Source organism: Patella vulgata, chromosome 4, assembly GCF_932274485.2.
Source record: "Patella vulgata chromosome 4, xgPatVulg1.2, whole genome shotgun sequence".
NCBI lineage: Eukaryota > Metazoa > Mollusca > Gastropoda > Patellidae > Patella > Patella vulgata.
In genome coordinates, this window is record NC_065882.2 from 9,853,661 (window position 1) to 9,872,815 (window position 19,155).

Consider the following 19,155-nt stretch of genomic DNA (forward strand, 5'->3'; position numbering starts at 1 on the left):
CAGATGATCTGGAAAAAACCCATGAGGTTGTATAGATACCCTAATCCTTGTCACGTACAACCGGGGAATTGAAACCACGGCAGTTGACTCAATGCCAGATCTTATGATACAACGCGCTAACCATTTGGTCATCCAGCTCCCCTATCAAGTCTTAAAATGTCTCTATTCCAGTGTGTACTATTATGTGCTGTGAGTGTGAACTATATATATATGTGACAAGAAATATTAACTGTAAGTTACCTTTTTCAATTTTGGTCCTGGCGCAACTCTGGGTGGTAGGCGTGGCTTTGGGGGTATTGGGGGAGGAGTGACTTTAACACTAGATGTGGTAGATGAAGGTTTTTCAAGAGTGGATATCTTGAAGATGTCTGCAAATTCTTCGTCTATTATTCGTGAGGTGTTGGCAGGTGACAACTAAGGATAAGCAACACATACAAATAATACAGACAGAACACTGGCATTCAAACTCTTCTAAACAGATAGCATGCAATTTGGTCAAAATCAATACGTTTAACATTGCTTCTTATTCCATCAATACATCCATCTATCTCTTTGCTCAGACAATTGGATTATTTTACAAGGACACCGCCATATTTATGCATGAAAGCCAGACAACTGTTCATAAAGACTGACGTGTGACATGCAGGATCAGCCTGGCTACGCCAATAAAAACAAACCCAATTTACTTCAAGTATTTCTAAATTTGAAAAGGATTCGGAAGGACTTTAAAGAGGCACTATTACTTTGGGGATTGCTACCGATCAGTTAAAAATGAATGGGATTTAACAAGAGAGAGAGAGAAATGGAGTTTAATGTCCACTCGACACAAACCAGGTCATTTTGGGACAAACACATGGTTTAATTTATTTCAATAATTTGCTTGGGCGTAGGAGTCTTCAGCAGTGGGAGGAAACTGGAGGACCCGGAGAAAACCCACGAGGTCAGGCGACCCTACTCCTTGTCACGTACAACCTTGGATTCGAAACCACGCCAGTTGACTCAATGACAGGCCTTATGATACAGCACGCACGTGCTAACCATTCGACCTTCCGACCCCCCCTAGTCAATTTAAGATGAATCTGCTAGGGGCATCATGATATGCCTCTCAATCAATGTAATGCTCAAGATACAACACAATATAACCACGATACAGATTAAGTTATAGATACATTATGTAAGATTTACATAAGGAGCTGGCCGTTCTCGTTGTAATAGTTTAAAAATTGATAATGAAAGAGGAGTATATTGAAAATTTCAGTCAAATTACTTCATTCTGAGCAAATTTTGGGATCCACAGGGATACCAAGGGTGGAATTGCAAAGTCTTAGGGAGGAATTTAGAGCCAAAGGGGCATTGGGGAGGAATGGCTTAAGAAATAGTAATATTTTTGTACAAAATGTTTTGGGAAGGAGAGGAATGAGGGACTACTTTTTGCCCAGGTGTGGAATCACCGAAATAGGTACTGGTCTAAAGAACTGATTATGGTCTGGATAGGTTAATTAATGTCTAATTAATAATGTATAAACATTTAAGGCCCAAAGAAAGACCTGCAATAGGTAGATTTAGTTCAACTCTCTATGCCATTGGATGGCTCTGATTTAAAGTAGATTAGAAAGGTTCGGCCATTTAATGATTTAACGTAAAGTAATTTGAATGAAATGTTCAATATATTGATTTTGCATTATCTATTTTTGAACTATTATAGCAAGAACTACCAGCTTTTTATCTAAATCTTACATACTGCTCCATGGTTTGTCTTGTATTGTATCCTGATAAAATCTATATCGAGATGCATAAATTTCAGGTGTACTCAGTAATGTTTAAAGGCTTTCACGTTACTCTTATTCTGGAGAGAGAAAGAGAAATGGGGTTCAATGTCCACTCGACACAAACTAGGTCATTTTGGGACTAACATATGCTTCAACTTTATTTCAATAATTTGCTTGAGTGTAGGGGTCTTTAGCAGTGGGAGGAAACTAGAGGACCCGGAGAAAACCCACAAAGTTAGACAGGCGACCCTACTCCTTGTCACGTACAACGGGGGAATCAAAACCACACCAGTTGACTCAATGACAGACCTTATGATAAAACGCGCACACGCTAACCATTCAGCCATCCAACCCCCCATTATTCTGGAGATGATGCTAAATCGAAACAATGCGATCAAAGTAACAATGCCTCTTTAATTATGCATGCGACTACTTTGTAACTTCTCTTTAAAAATAATATCCTATGAATTGTTGTGATAAACAAACCAAACACTGATAAAATATCATATATTTATGTAATATAAACATATATAATTAATAAAATTATCATAAGTATAAAATACTAGTAACAAACTGACACATGCTTGTTGAATTGCTCATAATTAACTTTCAATAAATTCATGGTATGCTTTTTGTTGTGCACAAGTAAACAAATATGAGAAAATAAATCGACAGGCTAATAAATACAAATTGAACATAGGCTTCTTATTTTTCCAACAGGTCCCTGGCTTAAGAATTTTTTCACAACTTTCATCGTGAAATTTGACAGAATTGTTTATGCCTATGCCTTTGTTTCAATAGACAATAAAGAGTTATTTCCCTTGTCTGTTAAACTAATCAAAGAACAAAGCTTGTATTTAATAAGTATTATTCCCAAAGTAAATTTTATAAATTTATGATAAAACAAAAATTATTTAGAAAGTTACGAGCAATTCTTAATTATCAGTCGTACGTAGTGTCAATATGTAAATGCATTGTATGAAAAAACATTTGACTAGAACACAATGAAACAATGTGTGTGTAACGTTAATCATTAATGAAGTTCTAATTTTAACACATAAATTGACAGAAACTAAATAATGAATTCAGAACAGAGTAACTAAAGTCTAAAACCAATAGAAAGAAGTTAAAAATTTCAAAAATAACGGTCTAAAATGTTTAAAAAATCAAATGTTTAGGATTGTTATCATTGGATATTTCTAGACACCGACAACTACATACACCATTACCATATTGTTAGAAAACCTGTTAACTTATAGAACATTGTTAGAAAACTTGTTAACTACCGTATATAGAACCATATTGTTAGAACACTATATAGAACCAAAGTGCTGTTAGTCAGAACAGTTAGAAGAATAGATATAGAGGGAAGGGACGGTAGGGGGGGGGGCTGCACTTCTGCTAAAAAGTTATCAACAAAATTTCTTTTCGGATAAATAATCCAAAGGAAATTTTTTTCAGACAAAATTCATCAAAAGGTTAAAGGTTAAAACCTCTGCAGCCCTCCAAACAATTAATTGGTACTAGTATGCCCATGAATGAAGCAGTCCATCACCAAGACATTAAAAAACCCACAAAGACAAGCCAAGAGTGAGGCTGATGTCCACTGCCAAATTGAACAAGTAATTGGACGACACACATTTTTTAATTGCATATTTATCTTGTCGAGCTCAAAAGTCTCGACCAATCAAATTGCTTATCACTCTGCTTAACTTGAACTGAAAATGCTCATTTACGAACTTAGTCAAGGTATTGATGTAATGAAACTATACACCAAGTTTCATCACTCTCACTTATTTAGAAGCAAAGTTATTGTGTCTTAAAGCATCGACCATTAAAATTGTGTATCTCTGCTTAGCCTTAGCAGAAAATGCTCATCACAAACTCAGGCAAGGCATTCACCTAATAAACACCTATATCAAGTTTGGAAATTCTAGCTCAATTAGAAGCAGAGTGATTTTGTTGCAAAGAGTGTGACGAATGGACCCATTCTAATAGTTCACCGCTTTCTTCAAAAGGTGGGGGACAAAAATAACATGGTTTTAATAAGTGATAAACAGACAAGTATACCCTTTGAGTAAATCTTTACCCTTTCACCTCTTTAAAATGATATGACACAACACATGTATATGAACGAAGACCAGAAATAATAGCACATTTGCAAAAATCAATTGATATAAAAACAGTGATCAACTAAAAGCTGGTTGTCTCCCCTTAATCAACTGTTTCAGATCAAATCACCGTAAGTTAGATTACCGATACTTTGAATATGTGGTATATTTAGAGGAATCACAATTGGAGCAAGCTCAATGTGTTTTAATTCAGTCAATAAATATTGGCTATAATTATCAAGTATAAAGTATATATTAGTATGGATGTTTCTCAATAAATAGTTTGATTAACCATAATCCAAGTCTGAAGACAAACGGTTTTATTAGTAACCTTTGCAGTAACAAAGGATGACACTATACCAAGAGTTTCTTCCCTTTAATCGAAAAAAAATATCTATCTAACAAAAACGTATACAAAATACATTACTTAAGCAACTGAAACATGACAGAATCTTAAAATTGTATTTTTAAATTAATATGGGGCCTAATTCAAGAAAGAAGTTTTAAAATTGATATGGGGCCTAATTCCAGAAAGAAGTTTTAAAATTGAAGTTAATGCTTTAGGTGAATTTAAAGTCTATAACACGGATATCTTTTAGGTAGAGTAAAAGGAATAAAAAGATTAAGTTATAGTGGGGAGAGTAAAATTGTTAAATTTAATCAATAATAATAAATTAGGTTAAAAATTAAGGGGGAATCAATTATTTGATATATAAAAATATTTTAAGTTTTTAATTAGGAGGGTTTGGTGGATTAGGTGGGGTACTATGTGTAAAAAATTAAAATTAAATTTAAACATCTTATTTAAAAAAAAATCACAACATATCTATCTCTTCGGCTTATTAATATTAAATATATTCGATGTATTATATATAATTATGTGAGATTCATTTAATATAAATTAAAAAAATAAATGTACAATATTCTACTAACAGGTAAACAGGTGGTTTTAAAATTGGGACAATATAATTGCTTTATTAATAATACAATTTTCACAACCTAAAAAGTTTGTATTTTTGATTTTAAGCTATAAAATTTAAAAAAAAAAAAAGAGAAATCAGAGGATATCTATCATTATATATAATTTTTTAAATTTATTTTAAAATTTAATTGGCAAAGACATAATTAAAATTAATAAATTGTATATTTTAATAAATTACAATGATGTAAATTAGGTATATATATTCTAGATATGATTTAATATACAATTCATTATTATTTTTATCTGCTATAAAATAATTCAATAAAGATTATTATTGGTTTTGTTAATCAATGTCTGCAATATTATCATAGGAATTTGCCTAATTAATCTTTTAGAAATCTCGGCTCCAAATATTGATCGTTTACAAAATATGTCTAATTGAATTATAGTTTATACTTTTATAACCTATAATTGGTTTCAACTTTAATAAAAGTTTAAGCAAATATGTTCAACTTTGAATCAAAAAAGAAAATAATTAATAAGTAAAATATGAATTGTTTGGCACACGATTTGTTTTCTGGTCCTTGGCAACTAACTGAGTAAATCATTTGCGATACCAAACACAAAGTCGATCACATATTGAAACAAATGAAAATAATGTAAACATACATTTATATAGTTATATAGATATAGCACAACATACACAAACCAACAAAGCATCATGCAAGTCAAGTTTACCCATGTAATGTACGAATGTTATCTTCTTTGTTAAGTAATGTTAAATACAACTAGTAATAAACTACATTTCTCTGTACTGATGATAGCAGTGAAGCCATAGTGAGGTGCTAAGGGCTTGAGCACCCTTTTTGAGATCAACAGTGTGCTGACTCCGGATGATGAGAAATCAACAGTGTGCTGACTCCGGACAATGAGAAATCAACTTCATGAAACCTAGCTACCTCTGGGTTCACCACTACTGTATCAATGGCAGATGTAGTTGTGCTAGCCATATTTCTCATCAATCATTTGTAGTTTGTCTTGTATTGGAATCCAGTGACAGAAATTATTCAATTAACTTGTAGAGAAGTTGTTAAAAGATTTCTAAATTATTGAAAGCACTGAGTGTTAAAACATAAAGCATTCTACTTGGACAAATCAGTGATTTCCGACAAAATAAGATCATTGCTATTGTCTGTATTTAAGTGTTGTGTAGAATTGTGAAGTAAGTTTAGAATAAAACAACCACTAAAGACCTCTGCCCTCAACAGCGAATCAATGAAATTCATGCATACCCAGTTATATTTTAAAACTAGCCGCCAATTGCTCGAACCATACATGAAGCCAAGTGCGTGGATCTTACATATGCTTCTGCAATAAGATTCAGTATGGTCCCACCAATTCAAATTAATATTCTTCGGGAATGATGTGAATTAAAAAAAAATTAAAAAAAATTGGGTTGTTTTTCAAAAGTTTTTAGTTCCAATTTATTAAGTTTTGAAATTTCAAACAAAACAACTCTTCACGGTGGCTAAATCTATTTGTTAAGGCCAGCTCCATATTTGTCAAAGTCGCTGAGATGTAAATAAGGTTAGGGCACATGATTGTTGCCGAGATTGTAGGTTAGGGCTAGGTCCAGAGTTAGGGTTAGGGTTGGAGTTAGCACTGGCTCTGTTTACATCTCGTGATCTTTGACCAAAATTGAAATGGGCCTTATCACATAGATCTAACCCAGTTCACGGGACTCAAGTGTCTATTTAATGAGACAGCGAAGAAATAAACATCAAATTGGTTTGGCCTTTATCTCTTTCTAGTTTAACGGCTTAGGCACATAGGACATTGGGTGGCAGACGGGTTTTTAGTGGCATTTTACACTAACCATGTGAAATGTGTCATGAGACATGTGCATTGAACAGGTCACCAAACATGAAGCTAAGCATATATATAATATAATAATAATAATAATAAATACAGATTACTAAATAACTAGGTGTCACTACTGTTGGACAGTTACAAAAAAAAAAAAAAAAAATAAAAAAAAAAATAAAATGTCTGAATAATTTCAATGATAACAAATATATTCTACAGTGGAATTAATAATGTGAATGTTTCATTTGGATTTGAACGGAATATAAACCACATTAGCAGATTCGTTGCAAAAATTTATTGAAAAGTCCACAAATGTGTTGACACTGGTGTAAAATATACAAACCATATAGAAGTTACATATATAATTCACAGTTATAAACGGGCATGGCCGATTTTCACGACTCCACAAATAAAAGTTAATAAATTAGTGTTTTATCTTTAATATAACTAAATTGTGCGGAATGTATTAAAAATAACAAAGTATGCTTTTCACTTCATGTTTTAAATGAGTCTGTCCATTACACAGTGGAAAAATGTTTATGAGTGTTAAAACAGCGTTACTTTATGCCTCCGAACTATCAGGAATGTCTAAACCAAATACCTGGTCCGAAACTGCATCTGATTCTTTCCGTTCATGCTGCACATTTTGTAGTATATCAAGAGACTGAGTTTCTATCCTTAATGGTGCCAGTGGACTCACATCTCTTTTTTTAGTGAAACTTGTGGTGGAGGTGGTGGTGACTTGAATGGAGCCAGACGTAGCCTCCTGGTATGATGGAAGTGCATCAATATCTTCGTAATCGAATTTATGTTGTACTTCTGTCATTTTCTCGACATGTATGTCCCTCGCCTCTTTACCAAACGTATTCAATTTAGTTGCCGGTGTCATGCTCTTTAACAGAGCAAGTCTCTCTGGCGAGGTCTCGTTTGATTTTTGCGGTGATGCTTTGCGAGGTGCTTTGATTTCTTCCTCGTCACTATCGTAAAAACTATCTTTACGTTTCAGGTTTGACTTACTGTCACTCTCACTTGAATGGCTTGATTCGGACATGTTAAGTGACGTTTCATGGGCTGACATGGTAATAGTGGAGGATTCTGGGAGCTGCTCAGTGAAGGATGTCACAAGGTCAGGGGAAGATGGTGCTGCTTCAGATTGAGGAAGTGCATCAAACGACTGGAGAAGACAAAAAAAAAAGCAAAATGCACGTGCAATTAGAGAGCACATCAAGCAAGAGTTAATCATAACATTCAATGAAAACAATTTAAATCAATTGTGAAATAAAAACTGTCAAAAACAAAGAGATAAAAAAAAGGGGACTGTAGATAACCAGCTACTATATACTGAGACGCAATGAAGTTGCACCATGGACAATTGTACATCTCGTCTGGTGAGATACTCTTGTATCTGAATGTGACATATCACAACAATAACACATCAATTCTCAAATACAGATACAAAATAGGACAGAACGGGAACGTTAAATATTGACGAATTTATGGTGAAGATGTGGGGTATAAAAGGTGGATTTGACAAAGCTGGGGTCAGTACACCTACAGTTTGGTGAAAGATGGAATGCCTCAGTTGACACATGAACATTGAAAACGATGTGCTATTGCAGTGATTCTCAACCAGTGTGCCTCAGAATTTTGAATGGCACCTTAAGAAAATGCAAAAAACCACATGATCCCAATTGAGAACCACAATGTGCTATCGCTTTCATTAAAGAGGGTATGATCACCAGAGCCACTGGAAGAAGCATTGCAACAAGAGAGGAGAAGTGACCTTACAGAGCCTTATCTCCTCCATGCAGCAGGTGAACATATAAGTTACTGACTTTGGATTTTTACCTCTTATCCCGATATTTAACATTAAAGTACATGGGTTTTTGATGATTGTCTTGTGAGACTAGATGTCCAATCTACAATCATGTCAATCTACAGGTGCGTTTTGTCTGGTAAGCAAATCATTGGATCAATTTCATTGCATCTCAGTATATCAGGTTGTTCATGGTACTTTTGAGGAATCCCCCTTACCCAATGTGTGATATATTATTTTACATGACATTTTGCCACTCATTCAGTTTTTGACTAACCAGGTTTACCGGTACCTCAGTTTACCAAGACAATTTTTACACAACATTTTGCCACCCATTTAGTTTTTGACTAATTAGGTTTACGGTTTCTCTGATTACCAAGACCTTTTTTCCCAAGAATATGACATATTTTGCAGTATCCAAATTTTTAAAATATTCTTAATTGTGTTTTTACGCATAAAAACAACAAATTTAACTGTATTTATTGTAAATTAAAACAAGTTCATTGAATTTCTAATTAAGTCTTCCAATCCATTAATTTTACTACCAGTCCTATGACGTGTGAGAGAGAGAGAAATAGGGTTTAAAGTCCACTCGACACAAACTAGGTCATTTCAGGACTAACACATGGTTCAATTTTATATCAATAATTCGCTTGCACATAGAAGTCTATAGCAGTGGGAGGAAACTGGAGGACTCAGAGAAAGCCCACAAGGATGGACAGAGTTCAAAAAGCATTCTTGGACTTAAGAATTTACTCAAAATTGTTCGCCTTATTTTAACTAAAATATAGCCCTTTATAAAACTTTTGTTGTTTTAATGTATCAAATACATCAATAATAAACTATGTGCAAAGTTTCTGGATCAAAGATATTTCTCATAAACAGTGATTTAATGTTGAGTAAATTCTGTCTGAGAATGCTCTGTAGGGACACGGGGCCTTGATGTAGGTGAAGATTATATGATTGACTTTGTTTTAGATTGTGATTTGTCTCAAGTTGGGTATTATCTTTCACTGAGAATGTTATTATACAATTAGCTAAAGTACCTAGAAGTCTGTGATATCAGGATGTTTTTGACAGTTTTCATTTATCATCATGCTTGTATATTAATAGAAAATGCCAATCAAAATTCAATGTGATGATCTCTTGATTCAAGCAGTTCAATAGAGACTGTTGAGAAGTGTTCTTGGTTGTTGCAATTATTTGAAGTATCTCAATGAATTTTGCATGACAAATAAAATCAGAATGTCCAAATAACATAACTATATATTTTTTTTTTCTTTTTCAATTTTGAGTGCTCAAATCAATACAAATTACAGCTAAATATTTGCAACAAAATCTTTCGCAATATACTCTCAATCTCTTTTAATGATTTCATTAATAAGGGGCGAAATCCTCAACTCTTAACATATGTCTAATTTCTACACTTTATTGTTGTGTAGGGGGATCACGTGGCTAAGTGGGTAAGACGCTAGCTCGCTAGCCTTGAGGTCGGGTGTTCGATCCCTGCATTGGCCGAGAAAGTTCATCCAGATTTTCCGGCGTGGTTCTCCCTTGTCAGTGATGCAGGACGGAGGGGCTGACAAGGAAAGCTGTCTAGTCGTTCGGATGGGACGAAAAAACCGAGGTCCCGTGTACACATTGGCATGCACGTAAAAGATCTCTTGGCAGTTGGAATTCGATATAAGAGTAGGCCGTAGTGCCGCTGCCCGGGCAAAATTTCCCTCATAGCACACTGTATGGCGTATGCCCGTCTTCATTAGCCCAGGTTAGGAGCAGAACAGTAGGACGTTAAACCCCATTTCATTTCATTTCATTTCATTTATTGTTGTGTAGCCTATGTTTTGATACATAAAAATAACAATTTCTGAAAGCCATTCATGTATTTCTTTTACAATATGACTCTAAAACTGATGCTGAAAGTTTTTAATTTTCTTATACAAATTCTATTAAAAAGAGAGAGAAATGGGGTATAAAGTCCACTCGGCACCAAATATGTCCTTTCGGGACTAACATATGGTTCAATTTTATTTCAATAATTTGCTTGGAATCTTTAGTAGTGGCAGGTAACCGGAAGACCTGGAGAAAACCCACAAGGTTGGACAGGTGACCCTAATTCATGTCACATACAAGCGGGGAATTGAAACCATGCTGCTTGGCTCAATGACAGACCTAATGATACAACGCGAACATGTTAACCATTCTGCCACTCAACCCAACAAATTGTAATAAAAGTATATGATTGTATGTAATGAGTTGAGAATTCTACCCTTTTGACTGGTGTATTGATTAAATCAGATAAATATTAATAATAAATATAAACAAACAATAAAACAACACGTGTTGCAGTATTACGTTCAACTCAAACAATGGTATAAAATAAAAGAAAACTCATGCAGTTTCACCATTCCCCTTGGTGGTATGAATATGTCCATGATTTATTGTTTTCAAACAACCCATGTAATCTTCTTTGATTGACATTTAGTAACTGAACATGATTAACACCAGGTACAATTTTCATGGATTGGATACCCAATTACTGTGTTTAAAACTAAGTGACGTTTCGACGAGGATATTCATCATTTGCTTGATTAATACGAGAGTATCCTTGTTGAAAAGTCGCTCAATATTAAACTCAGTAATTGTGTATCCATAAAAATTGTACCATGTGTTAACCCATGGTGAAACTATTTTGGGAAAAAATAACAGATAAATGATGATTGTTAGGTCTGGAATAATTTCTCACTTTGAAAACTTAAAATGTCCAGAAAAAAGCCATAAACCTTAATTCAAAGAGTTAAAATAAATAACTGATGAGTAAGTAAAATTTATTATGATTGTTGACCTTAATGTCCAGAATACTTAATTGAATTGATGATCATGTAAACTTAATCATCCATAATGATAAATGCATTGTATTTTTTTTAATTATGTAATAAATGAAAAGAAATGATATTCACCATCTTGTAATCTCTTTGTATGTATAAGGCTAAGATCCTTCAAAGATTTACTACTTGTCATATTTTCGTTCATTTCAGTTTTATTTATATGCAGACCTATTTCTATTATCAATTTTTTGCCCTCAATAACTTAACAGTTATAACAGTGTTGTAAATATTCTATTGTTTTTTTGTCCTAAATAACTTAACACTTATAACAGTGTTGTAAATATTTTTGGGGTTTTTTTTGCCCTCAATAACTTAACACTTAGTGTTGTAAATATTCAACTGTTTTACTCTCTATAATTGACAGGTATGTATCTGCCAGTCAGTCAGGACCGGGAGACATGAATGAAAGGAGAACCCTGACATCTAGAAGACATCTGTACTGAAATAAAGTATACCAGTACATAACATAAAACAAAACTAGATAAATAAAAATAAACACACAAAACTAAACAAGTGCAATAAACCGTGTCAAAATTACCTCTTCGTTTAAATTTTCCGATAAAAGTAAAGGCTTGGCAACACCAATTTGGACAATTCCTTTCTGAGCTCCTTTCAAAGCCTGAGCTGTTTCATCCAGTGTAGCATTTTCTACATTCACATCATTGACGAATATGAGTCGATCGCCTGGCACTAGGCGTCCATCTTGTTGAGCGACACCACCTGGCACCAGACTTTGTATCACAATAACAGTTTCATTAGGATTCACTGGATCCTGTAATGAGATCAATAAATAGTATAACATATATTAATAGATGTGATTAAAATCAAAATGAAATGAAATGAAATGAAATGGGGTTTAACGTCCTACTGTTCTGCTCCTAACCTGGGCTAATGAAGACGGGCATATGCCATACAGTGTGCTATGAGGGTAATTTTGCCCGGGCAGCGGCGCTACGGCCTACTCTTATATCGAATCCCAACTGCCAAGGGATCTTTTACGTGCATGCCAATGTGTACATGGGACCTCTGTTTTTCATCCCATCCGAACGACTAGACAGCTGTAAAAAAAAAAAATCAAAATCATAATTGGAATATACATAAAGCACCTGCACTGGTTAATGGCCCCCCAAAAATACACAGTATAAACAAGAATAAAAGCGGGCTTTATGACTAAACAGTGGTTCAGTTCTATCACTATATCGCCTGTCCAACCTCGTGGGTTTTCTCCTGGTCCTCTAGTTTCCTCTCCCTACACGCAAGCGAATTATTGAAATAAAATTGAACCATATGTTAGTCCCGAAATAACCTAGTTTGTGTCGAGTGGATTTAAACCCCATTTCTCTCTCACTCTATAACTATATTGATAAGTTACTAGGAACTAGGAGATGGCTTCCTATTTCTAATTTAGTCCCGAAATTACCCAGTTTGTGTCAAGTGGACTTAAACCCCATTTCTCTCTTACTCTATAACTATATTAATAAGTTACTAGGCACTAGGAGATGGCTTCCTATTTCTAATTTAGTCCCGAAATTACCTAGTTTGTGTCGAGTGGACTTAAACCCCATTTCTCTTTCACTCTATCACTATATCAATAAGTTACTAGGAACTAGGAGATGGCTTCCTATTTTTAATATGGTAGTTTATGCCTGATAACATTTATTTCCGATGATCAAATTAATATCTTTTAAACTGTGTGTGACAATAATACAAGCATACAGCTGTAGTGGCTTTGTTCTAGAAAATTCTTTTGACACATGGACAATACAAAACTGCTCAAATAGAAACTGGTGAACAATGGACCTATTGTCATCATTTGTTAAGATTCTCATACACTAATTAATTTTTATCGTTCTACTATCAGAAAACCCATTAACAAACAAGACAATCTATTCCTCTTTTGACTACTATGTATACAATTCTATAACAATAACATGAGATGATATGGCTTCTATGTGTGCACTTATTTGTGGTTCAGGTTCAGATCAGAGATCGATCATAGCAATGTTTCAAAATAGAGCTGGGGAGAGAGAGAGAGAGAGATGGGGTTAAGGTCAACTCACACCAATATGGTTCAATTTTATTTCAATAATTCGTTTGCGCGTGGGGAGGGGGGGGGGTGTCTTTAGCAGTGGGAGGAAACCAGAAGACCCGGAGAAAACCCACAAGGTTGGACAGGCAACCCTATTCCTTGTCACGTACAACTGGGGAATCGAAACCATGCCAGTTGACTCAATGACAGACCTTATGATACAGCGCGCACGTGCTAACCATTCAGCCATCAAACTGGGTAGAATATGGATATCAAGTAAACTCATGGTTTAAAATTTTGGCTACAACATACTTTGGCCATTTTGGAAAGAGAGAGAGAGAGAGAGAGAGAGAGATGGGGTTTACATCCACTCGACACCAACATACTTCGGTCATTTTGGAACTAACATTTGGATTTACATTTCATTGGCTATATGTGTTGTGCGGGGGGGTGGGGGGGGGAGAATTTGTGATTCCGCCTACCCAATGACAAGAGAAATGAAAAGTGATTATTCACGGTCAGTTTTCATTATTTAATCAATAGAACTATAAACAAGTATAACCATCTCACCCAGCATGTGATCAAGTTAATTAATGAGGAATCTTGCTACAAATTATATTATTGAAGTGTGAACAGAGCAAAAAAACAAGGGCATTCTGTAGTATAATTAACTCACAATTTCTGCCAATAAAATGTAATTGGATACAACGAGGGCATTAAACACCTCACCTGGTTGATAAAAAAACCTTAATTAATTTATTAATTAGATATCATGACTTACCTGGTAATCTAATATACTGAATCCAAGACCATTATCACCTTTAATTAACTCAATAACAACTGGTTCATTACTCCACATGGCCAGACTACTGAGAGGTTCTAATGAGCGGGACTTGGACTTATTCAAAGAGTTTTGTAAGGCTGTGTTTTCGACTGACGATATGGCCTGATCTGATTTAGCTTTCACCATTCTGTTTGATAAAGGCAGGTTTTCTTTGACACCTGTATTAAAAGCCGGACTCGTGTAGTCTACATCTTCTTGTTGTGCATAGATTTCTGTGGCTGGTGGATTTTTGCGTCTGGCACATACCAGACGGACATGTTGTGGTAGATCTTTAAGGATACCAACAACATCAACATGGTTTAATCCTAACAGTCTTCGTCCATTAACCTGTTCAAGAAAAACAATTTTAAACATACATTATGCAAGAGCTAAATCTGTCTATTGCAGGTCTTTCTTTAGGCCTGAAATGTTATCTAAATTATTAGACATTAATTAACCTATCCAAACCATAATCACCTCTAGATGGCATTGCTAGCCTGCGATCATTAGTGGATTATGAGCCGATTTACTGCATAACTTTCCTTCACGATTTAACGATTAAATGGATTATCAAGACTATGCTGTTTATCATACTGACTTTAGTAATGATGATCGAGGCTAGGCGGAAATTTCAATCGCTTAGTTCTCGGTTCATAGTGGATCAAATTGAATGAAATTTCTAGCAAATTGCCTTTACATTATCTAGTTTTTTGCTATTATAGTGAGAACTGCCAACTCATTATCAAATCTCCCATAATGTATCTTTAATACATAGATATTAACATCAATTTCTACAAGATATGCCTGCTTGCAACCTAATTGTCTGAGGATTGACAAGTGTAGTTACATGATAGTCATTTGTATTCATACATGCAACACAAATTGCAAATTATGAAACAATCAATAAGTACCCAAGCGAAAATAAAGCAAACTGCAAAATTGTCTTAAAAAGATAATGATTAAAGATATATTATGGAAGAGTAGATAAAGAGGCTGACAGTTCTCACTATAAGAGTTAAAAAATAGATAATTCAACGGGAATATTTTGAAAATTTCATTCAAATCATTTTACTCTAAGCAGAGAAATACTCATTTTAAAAACCTTGTAGCCACGATTGTCAATGTTGAAGTTGTGACGAAAAAAAAAGCCTTGATTATCTATCTTGATTATCCATTAATAATTTAGATAACATTTCAGGCCTAAAGAACAACCTGCAATAGGAAGATTTAGCTCTTACATAATGTACGTTTAATTAACCCTTTTCCTGTTTAAAGAGAATTTTTGAAGCAAAGGAAATAACTCATAGCTTTAGTGGGTCAAAAACTATTTTTATTTGAAGAAAGGACGATAATTTCATAAATATTCATCAAAATCAACCTTAGTATTGCTTTTACACAAAAATTGAAGCAAGGGCAATAACTCAATAAATAGTCACTCGAGTTCTTAAATATATAAAACAGTAAAGGACTTTAATAATTAACGATAAATCACTGAGTTTTATTGCATACAGTCAAAAACATCTTGCTGTTTGCTTTACACAACTGAAGACAAGAGATTGAGTGATGGGGTAACAACTGAGGACAAGAGATGAGTGACAGGATATAATTTTGAGCCTTGTGTACAACAAGTGAAAAATATCAACATTAACTGTGAAAGATTTTTACACTTTAGACAACATTCTGGAAAACCCATTATATATACATGACCACATAAATGTTTAGATTAAGACTTGTACATTGAGCAATGTTAACTTTGCTACTTAAGAGAGAGAGAGAGAGAGATGGGGCTTAAAGTCCACGACACAAACTAGGTCATTTCAGGACTATTTCAATAGCAGTGGGGAAAAAAACGGAGGACCCGGAGAAAACACAGAAGGTTGGACAGGTGACCCTACTCTTGACAGTACAAATGGGGAATCGAAACCACGCCAGTTGACTCAATGACAGACTTTATGATACAGCAAACACGCGCTAACCATTCGACCATCCCACCCCGCCTTAATTACTACCACCACATCACCCTGTTTGATAATCATAAACCTCGCTAGAAAGAGCTATCTATCCTTTTAATTGACATCTATATATAGTAAATAAATTATTCTTTTTGTTTAGTTAATTTTTATGGATAAAAATCAACAGTTAAATATTTTAGGTTGGGGGGGGGGGGTCAAAATTACCCCCTGGCATGCCCCCACCAATCTATCCTTACTGAATCAGCTCATGTGGTTTGTCAAGCCAACTACATTATTATTTGTAGAAAATTTACCCGTCTCGAAGTATCTTAAAATCCTAATGCAGTTGCATTGAATGAATGAAATTTTTTTTTTTTTTATGGTACGTCAGCTCCAATCAGGCTATATTGTGGCAAACATATGGTGAAATACACAAGACACTAATACAGTTGCCATTACGAATGACAACTCACATTAGCGAAAACATGGGAGTCGGGGAAAGACATATGGTACCTTCTATGCCAAATATCAACACGAGTGCAAGGTATCTTTTAAAGAGCAACAGAAGAAACATATAACAGGGATCAAATTCATTTTGTTTGTGGCAAATCATCACCAATCAAACTCCTGCACAGTTTACAGGCCTTATAACCTTCAATGCTTACGTTAGACCAATCAGCCACAAACCCAATTATTTACTGGATAGCTGTTTTATTTGACAGAACGAGATATCAGTTTCTCTTTGTGTGTTAAGCATAAGGTCTAATTCCATGTCTAAATTTTGTTTTTTCTAACTGATAAAACATAAATACTGTGGTTATCTCTTTCATTCTAATGTGTTTTTATTCCCTAGATAAGGATTAAACACTAACAGCATGTCTTTTTCTACAGATAAGAAAAGTCTAGTAGAATTACTGAAATTTTGTCATTCCATTATTTACTCCTTTACCAACTTATCAATGTTTTTTAAGACATAAAATAAATTGCAAACAAGGGATGATATCTTTATTGTTATCTTTAAATATTTATGTTTAACCATTTAAAAACACAAATACTGTTTCCATTTGCCTTAATGCTAGGTTCCCACTATCACGATTCGTGCTATGATTAAAATCATGGTTTTAATCGTGGTGATCCTTTCTGGTCTTATCATATATTGTGGTCAGTCCTAACAATCGTGTTAACCATATCGAAAAGTATTTGAACATATCTGCACGTAGCAGATCGTGGACTTAATAGGGACAATCCTATCGTAACGCATCGCACCACAATGGGAACCTGGCATAAGGATTTGCTGCAAGACAGTTTTTTGAAAATCAAACAACTTTGACCTTTCCAACAAAAATATTTTGTCTTTTGATGGACAATGTTTTCATTTTTTTTTCAAAAAGACTAATACAGAATTGCAATTTTTCTGCTGTCATTCATTTATTACCTCTAGAAGTTCATCTCCACTTTTGCATTTTCCATTTTGACCGACTGGACCTTCTGGTAGAATAGAACGAATGTAATGATGAGGTCGTACCTCAACACCATTCTCAACATCTACTGTTCCTTCTAAACTTATACCCAATCCTCCACCCTCTTTAAACTTTGATAACTTAGCAACCTAAAAAAAAAAAACGAAAAACAGGATAAAGTTGATAAGGTTTTACAATAATCATTATTGTTACTAAGCCATCACAGTTCAAAAAATAAAAAAATCAATTCATATTCTCTAAATTGTAAATCAGGCATTTTTTTATCTGACATTTGACATGCATGAAAAATTGTGCATCCACAGAAAAAGTTATCTCTAGTGATTTCAGAATCAATTTTGAACTGAATTTCCAAAAACTTTAAGAACGTTTTTCTTCATCAATCAATGATGTACATGTAAATTTAATATGTTGCATTAACAATTCTAATGAATGTGTCTGTGTTTGAGATTTGTGTGCATCAAGAAGTCCGCTTTCCTTTTTACATGACTTCTATTTGAGACTGAGTAGTGGTCAGCGAGACATCCCAATTAAGCTACCTTGTTCAATTACCAACTACCAATATCAATTTTTTTTAGAAAATAATTACACAAAGTTTCAAAAGACTGAAAAGTTTTATGCTCTATTCAAGATGCAAGTTTGAAAACAAAATGTCAAATTTTTTAACGTGGAAACACAAATGTTATTAACTTAATAAGCTGATGTGTGAAGACAGAAAGAGAGAGAGAGAAATGGGGTTTAATGTCCACTCAATAGAAACTAGGTTATTTCGGGACCAACATGGTTCAATTTTATTTCAATAATTAGCTCGCGTATAGTGGTCTTTAGCAGTGGGAGGAAACCTGAGGACCCGTAGAAAACACAGAAGGTTGGACAGGCGACCCTACTCCTTGTCACGTCCAACCGGGGAATCGAAACCACGCCAGTTCACTCAATGACAGACCTTATAATACAACGTGCACGCGCTAACCATTTGGCCATCCACCCCTCCCCCCCCCCCCGGGCTGATGTGCAAACAAAATGTTATAAGATATCTTGAATGGTTTATTAAAAATCTGAGAAATGTCTAAAGGTACATGTGCTCAGAAAAGTTTCATGAAGGAATCTATAGTTTGTGAGATATGCCATAACATGTCTCATTTCATTTGTCAATTACACATGTACTCCATGCTTTAAGACGCATTTATCACTCTAAACTAAGAAAAATAAAATTTATTTCAATCATCCCATGTCGAATGAAGTTATTGAAACGGGCTCTGTCGGTCATTCCGTCCACTGGCCGAAACATCCTACATTCATGCCTTGGAGACAAAACGAGGATGGAATATCGACAGAGCCCATTTCAATAACTTCATTCGACATGGGATAATTGAAATAAATTTTATTTCTCTTAGTTTAGAGAGATAAATGCCTCTTAAAGCATGGAGTACATACATGTAAAATTGACAAATGACATGAGACAAGGTGTCTGGTCTGTGTCTTTACAGTTTGAATATCACAG

The 19,155-nt window shown here is 34.5% G+C and overlaps 1 protein-coding gene across 8 annotated transcripts in view; it reads right to left on the reverse strand.

Annotated features, from left to right (window-relative positions):
- Positions 1-19,155, reverse strand: part of LOC126819075 (multiple PDZ domain protein) — a 243,265-nt gene that overhangs the window by 93,652 nt on the left and 130,458 nt on the right. For 6 of the 8 annotated variants that reach the window (XM_056100527.1, XM_056100526.1, XM_056100530.1 and 3 more), the window contains 5 exons: positions 17,612-17,785; positions 14,183-14,572; positions 11,911-12,144; positions 7,270-7,842; positions 241-414 (listed from right to left, as the gene is read on the reverse strand). In XM_056100527.1, the coding sequence (XP_055956502.1) occupies positions 241-414; positions 7,270-7,842; positions 11,911-12,144; positions 14,183-14,572; positions 17,612-17,785 (1,545 nt within the window). Of the gene's footprint in view, positions 1-240; positions 415-6,944; positions 7,843-11,910; positions 12,145-14,182; positions 14,573-17,611; positions 17,786-19,155 lie in introns of those variants that run through there. The other 2 variants (XM_056100528.1, XM_050546912.2) reach the window with 2 other exon arrangements.